General features: G+C 30.8%; 1 protein-coding gene across 1 annotated transcript in view; it reads right to left on the bottom strand.

Moving 5' to 3' along the window:
- The window catches only part of LOC119582925 (transient-receptor-potential-like protein), a 73,292-nt gene that overhangs the window by 63,795 nt on the left and 1,997 nt on the right, over positions 1–7,500 (bottom strand). The window contains 1 exon segment of the mRNA XM_037931437.1: positions 1,917–2,023. Coding sequence (XP_037787365.1) covers positions 1,917–2,023 — 107 coding nt within the window.

Genomic DNA, 7,500 nt, shown 5'->3' with positions numbered 1-7,500 from the left:
CTTTTTATGCTTAACTTTTAATTAACTCTCCATTAGTTTGTTTTTTTATTTTTTATTTTTATAGGGAGGGAAATATTCTGTTACTTCATTTTAGACTAGACTTAACAAGCGTTTTTTTTTTTTGTCTTTTTTTTTCTTGTCACTTTCAGGCACGGATGCCAAAAAATATGAAAAATAGATTATTACCATTATTAACATTATACTTCTTGCCAGCAACCACCATAAGCATAATTCATGACTCCCTTTAACTTGAAATAAAACAAGGTAATGGGGTAATGAGGGAAAGGGAGAGATGGGGAAGGGGGGGAAGAGGGGAGAAAGAGAAGAGGAAGAGGGGAAGGGAAAATGGGTAGAATTAAAGAAAGGGAGGAGAGAGAGAGGGGAAAGGGGAAGGGAGAGGAAAAGGGGAGAAGGGAAATAGGAGGGAGAGAAAGGGAAAGAAAGGGAGAAAGAGGAGGGGGGAGGGGATAAGGAAAAGAAGAAAGGAAAAGAGGGGAAAATGGGGGGAATGGAACAGAGAAAGGGGAGAGGGAAACAGTAAGAAAGTGGGGAGGGAAAAAGGAAGAAGAAATGGGAATAGGGAAAAGGGAACAGAGAAAGGAGAAGGAGAAAAGGGATAGATAAAAAGGAGGGGGAAAGGAAGAGAGGGAAAAGGGATAAGGAAAGAGGGAACAGGAAAAGGAGGGAAAGGGGGAGAGAGAAAGGGACAGGGAGAGGAAAAGGGAGAGGGAAATTATAAGGGAGGAGAGAGGGGAAGAGGGAGAGAGAGAGAGGGGAAGAGGGAGAGAGAGAGAGAGGGACAGGGAGGGGAAAAGGGGAGAGGGAGAGGGAAATGATAAGGGAGGGGAGAGGGGAAAAGGGAGAGGAGAGGGGGAGAGGGGGAGAGGAGAGGGAGGTTTGCAAAGCCACTCAGGTACCCAAGATGAAACAAAGACCTTTTGTTTACATATCGACCTTCTCACTTACCTTAGGGTACTGAGTACTGAGTGAAGTTTAAAAAATGTTTATGTGAAGTGACAAAGAGATTAGTGATAAAAGAAGAAAGAGCAAGAAAGGCGGAGAAGAGAATAGTTAAGATGGATTATATAAGAGAGTACATGTATAAAGTAAATCAATTGATATATTGGTTAATAATAATAATAGTAATAAAAAAACGTATACATACATTTTGTATACGTGGAGAGAAAGAGAGTGAGAAGAGAGAGAGTGAGGAAGAGAGAGAGAGAGAAAGAGAGAGAGAAAAAGAGAGAGAGAAGGAGAGGAGAGAGAAGAGAGAGAAGAGAGAAAACAAACAAAAATAGATAAAAACTTAAAAAGGTAAAATAAGGAAAATGTTATGAATGCGAAGAAAATGATAAATAACAGAATGGATAATAAAGAGGAGAAAGAAGAAGAAAATTATGGAAAATAAAACCAGCATAACACAAGAAACAGACGAATAATGAAGCTGAAGGAAGAAAGTAAGCAAAAATAAGATGTAATGATTTTGATAATAATGATAATGATAATGACGAAAAAAATTATGATAATAATAATGATAATAATAATAATAATAATAATATTAATAATAATAATAATGATAATAATAATAATAATAACAATAATGATAATGATAATAATAATGATGATGATAATAATAATGATAATAATAATAAGAAAAGTAATAAAAATAATGATGATAATAATAGTGATAATAAAAACAATAATAGTAATAAGATGAAAAAGAAAAAAAGAAGAAGAAGAAAAAAAAAGAAAAGAAAAAGAAAAAGAAGAACAACAACAACAACAAAAAAACAAAGAAACCCCCCCCCAACCCCCAACCCCCAAACCCCCAAAACAACAACAACAAACAGAAAATTCCCAACGAAATACCCTCCCCAAAGAAAAAAAAGAAAAAGAAAAAATATCTCACTCACTCTGACCCAGTCGTTGGCCAGCATCTCAGGAGTGATGCTGGGATGGTTAATGAGCATCTCGACGATTTTGTACACACCCTCCGTGATGGCGTAGAGGAGAGCATCGCCTGTGCAGGGGAGAGGCCATTAGGGCGACCGAAGGGGGTGGAAGATAAGGGGAATAATGGGGATGGTGGTGAGGGTAAGAAATAAGGGTTATGGGGATGGTGGTGAGGGTAAGAAATTATGGTTATGGGGGTGATGGTGGTGATAAAAAAATAATGGTTATGGTGATGATGGGGATGATAAAATATAATGTGTGGTGGTGATGATAAAAATAATTTTGAAGGTTATAGTAATGGTGATGATAATGATGAAAAATAATGGTTATGGGGTGATGATGGTGATGATAATGGTAATGATAACAATAATGATGATGGTGATGACAATGATGGTGATGATACAAAGTAATAGTGATAATTATGGTGGTGGTGATGATATAATATAATGTGTTGGTAATGATGATAATATGATGATCATAAAAATGTTGATAATGATAAAAGTAATGATAATGATAATATTGATAAATATAACAATGATGATGATAATCTTATTAAACATGATAATAGATACTGATGGTGATAATAATGTAATAATAGTAATAATAATAATGATAACATTTATAATAATGATAATAATGATAATGATAATGATGATAATAATAATGGTAATAATGATAACAACAATAATAAGGATATTACTAATGATGATAATGATAATGCTAATATCAATAATAATGATAATAATATTTATGAATAATAAAAATAATGATGATAATAATGATAATAATAATAATAATAATAATGATAATAATAATAATAATAATAATAATAATAATTAATAATAATAATAATAAAATAATAATAATAATAATGATAATAATAAAAATAAAATAATAATAATAATAAAAAAAAAATAATGATAACAATGATGATGATAATAATAATAATGATAATAATAATAATAATATTGATAAAAAAAAGAATTAATAAAAACAATAGAAGCAACGATAATGAAAATAAAATTAACAAAATTAATAATATGATAATGATCATGATGATAATGATGATGATGAAAATAATCAATAACAAGAATAATGATAATGAAGATAACAATAACAATAACAAAAATAACAATACGTATGATAATAATAACAATAACAACAACAATAATAATGATAGCAATAACAATAACAATAATGATGATAACAATAACAACAACAACAACAATAATGATGATAACAATAACAACAACAACAACAACAATAACAATAGCAATAATGATGATAACAATAACAATAACAATAACAATACCACCCACACCACCACCGTCACCAACAATAACAAATTAACGAAGAACACTCCAGCATGTTCTTTTCGCAAGCCAGAACCAGGCATACAAAATCAGTGATTGGCTGCAGGTTGTTATTGTTATTGTTTGTGTTCTTGTTTCCGTGTTTATTATTATTATTATTATTGTTATTATTATTATTATTATTATTTATTATTATTATTATTATTATTATTAAATTTTATTTTTATTTATTTATTTTTTATTTTTTTTTCTTATTTTTTTATTTTTTTATTTTTTGTATTATTTTTTTTATGGCTATTATCGTTGTTATCATTATTGATGTTTAAAATTGATAATGGGTAGTTTGTTTTGCGTTTGTTTGATATCGTTGTTATTGTCATTATTGCTTTTGTCATTTTCGTCTTCCTATTCATTAAGGTTATTAGCAATGTCGTTTTAATGATGGTGATGATGATGGTGATGAATATGAATATGAATATGAATATGATGATGATGATGATAATGATGATGATGATGATGATGATGATAATACAAATACTACTACTAATAATAATGATAATAACAATAATAATAATATTATTATTATTTTTGTTATTATTATTATTATCCTCATTATTATATGATTATTGTTACCATTATTATCATCCTTATTATCAGGTTTATCGTTATCATCGTGATCATTATTACCATTACAGTTAAGATAAAATTATCATCAATATATTAAATTTATATTATTAATATCATTACTGTCCTTATCTTATCACCGTTGTTGTTAGTAGTATTATGATTATGATTATTATCACTATTATCCTTATTTTTCACTGTAGTATCTGCTCTTAATTTCAAATAACTGATTATTTCACGTGACATCATGGAAAATATCACAGCTCAAAAGTGTATAATCAAAAAGTGTCTTTAGATATTTATTTTTAAAAAATATCTTTCTTGAGGCGTGTCTGGGAAACTCGGTCTAATATTTATTATTTATTAAATATATTTATTAAAGAAATTACATTCTCCTCAATATTCCTCAGAGTGCTAAGGCATGGGGCGTGTCTGGGGAAACTCTAGATGTCTAATATAGCTCTATTCTAAGTGCTATATGTCTGCTCTAGCTCTGTGTGTGTGTCTCTTCTCTTGCTTTGTTCAAGATAAGATGATCACGTGAATGGTATATAAGAGGTTTCGTTAACAGCGACGTCTTAGCAGAATCGTAGGTTATCTCCACTGGTATATTGGTGTTTATTTGAACCTATTATGTATATATATTTTTCGCAAATACTTGTTACATTTTTTATGATTTATGATTTTTTTTCCAATTTGTTTTTCGCTTTGTTTTCGTATTTTTCTATTTAACTGACCTTTCTCAAAAACATTTCTGTAATTATGATTTACTTTCAGATCCATTAACTTAATTACCCCCAGCTCGAAATTCCACCGCTATTGAAACTGTAATCTGATTAGATCATTATGAATGATTTTTACTTCGGTCAAGTTTTAATTATCATGAAGTATTTCTAATGAACTGTAATCTGATGTTATCTTCATCACTGTATAACATTTGTATTAATTGAGAACTTATGTAAACACATACGCATTATTTTTTATCGTGAATTAAATTACCAATGACTTTAATTGACTTCACTAATGCTTATCGAACTTCAACGTTGCAAAAAAACTTTACTCATTGACTGGGTAATATCAATAACACTTATTCGTTAGACCGATATAAACCAAACAGCTGATTCCCCGCCCCCCCTCCCGACCTGTCCCACTTCCCCCCCCCACTATAAAAGCATTGGCATTTGTCAGGTAAAAGGTCAAAGGTCAAAGCTTTTAGTAAGAGAGGTCCTGGTGATTGCACACTGCTGATAACTCTCGCTGTATAGACTTCACAGTGTAATTCAGAGTTAAATTCTTGACCTGAATTATATACAGTACAATAGCAGTTGTTGGTAGGTGCCGGTAAAGCGTGGATGTCTTATTAAATATAAGTATGTAACTATATATGAATGTTTAAGGCTAGTTTATGTATATACATACATATAACACACACACATATATACATATTATATATATATGCATGTATATGTATATGTATATCTATCTATTATCTCTATGTATATACACACACATATATGCCTTGTATATATATGTATATATACACATATATATATATATATATATATATTTTATATATATATATATTAATATTATATATATATACATATATGTTTATAATATACATTATATATTATATAATATATATATATATATATATACATTTTTATATAATATATATTATTATATATATAAAATATATATATAGTATAAATATAATAATATATATATATATATAATATATATATATATATAATATATATATATATTATATTTTATATATACACACATATATACATACACATACATACATAACACACACATATCTATACATATATGTATAGATATGGGTGTGTGTGTGTTTCTGAGTGTGTTATAGTAATGTGTGCTGCGTGCGTTGTGTGTGTTATTTTATTTCCCACCCATATCACACACAACACACACACAACACACACACACCACAACACCACACACACACACACAACCCCCAATATATATATATTATATATATATATATATATTATATATTTTATATATATTATATATATATATATATAATATATGCAACCAAAGAAAAACCCGGTTTTTTCCCACACTCTTCCTCCCGTCCCCTACCCCCTCCCGCACCCTCCCCGCCCACCACGTAATACCTCTTCCAATTTAAATGAGATTTGAATAATTCATTTTCAAAAGTTGATATCATGAATATTTTCTCCTCAACATTATAGCATATGATTATTATCGTGTGTATATAACGTAGTCTTTTTTTTTTTTTAACATAGGGAGGATTTAAGTTAAGATGGTAAAGCGGTAAATCAATGGAAAGGCCATATCCTTACGTACATATCTACACACACACACACACACACACACACACACACACACACACACACACACACACACACACACACACATATATATATATATATATATATATATATATATATATATATATATATATATGTATATATATATATGTAACCCCTTTGTGGCTTGGGTTCAATTTTTTTTTTATTCTGACCGTTTTTCCGGCTGTATCTCTGTCTAATTGTTTGCATGTTTGTTTGTCTCCTTGTTTGCATGTTTATTTGTCTCCTTATCCGTCTCTCTGCTTGTCTGTCTGTCCTTCTCTCTATTTGCTTGTCTATCTGTCTGTCTCTCTCCCTTTCTTTCTCGCTTCCTGTCTCCTGTCTCTCTCCATAACGTTTCTAAACAGACTTTTCTTCCTCTCCTCTCTTCTCCTTTGTCTCCTTCTCCCTTACTCGTAATTTAATATTCATGAAATATGACATAATCCTTGGTATCTCATTAGCTCTGATTATTACGGGAAAAGTCACAGAAGCTCGCTCGTGCGCCCTGCCTGTGTCTGCCGCTGTCTGCCTGACCGACTGAGACTGCTTTCCTGTCTATATTTGCCGGTTTCTGTCGGTTTCTGTTTGTCTGTGTCTGCCGCTGTCTGCCTGACCGACTGTGACTGCTTGCCTGTCTATATTTGCCGGTTTCTGTTTGTGTCTGTCGGTGTCTGTTTGTCTGTGTCTGCCGCTGTCTGCCTGACCGACTGAGACTGCTTGCCTGTCTATATTTGCCGGTTTCTGTTTGTGTCTGTCGGTGTCTGTCTGTCTGTGTCTGCCGCTGTCATCCTGACCGAGTGTGTTTGCGTCTCTGTATATATTTACCGCTGTCCGTCTGTGCCTTTCTGTCTTTGTCTGCCGCTGTCAGTCTGTGTATATCTGTGTCTGACCCTATCTCTGATGACAGTAATGACAATAATAATAATAATAACAATGATAATAATGATAAGAACAGAAATGATGTTGATGATAATATACGTGATGATGATAAAAATGACGATATTAATAATCATGTTAATACTGATACTACGATTATAGTCACAATGATAACAATAAGGATAATGTTTGTTATCATAATTGAATACGAGATTTTACCGATGTTAATCAGTAATGATAGTGGTACTGATAGTAATGATAATGAAAATAAAACTGATAATGACAATGATAGTTATATTAACAGTCATGATAATGTAATTACTAGTAATGATGGTAATACTATTAACGTTAATGATAATGAAAATATAAGTAATATGGAAATA

Source organism: Penaeus monodon, chromosome 16, assembly GCF_015228065.2.
Source record: "Penaeus monodon isolate SGIC_2016 chromosome 16, NSTDA_Pmon_1, whole genome shotgun sequence".
NCBI classification, from domain to species: Eukaryota; Metazoa; Arthropoda; class Malacostraca; order Decapoda; family Penaeidae; genus Penaeus; species Penaeus monodon.
Note: the sequence above shows the minus strand (reverse complement) of the source record. Positions and strands in the feature narration are given on the sequence as shown.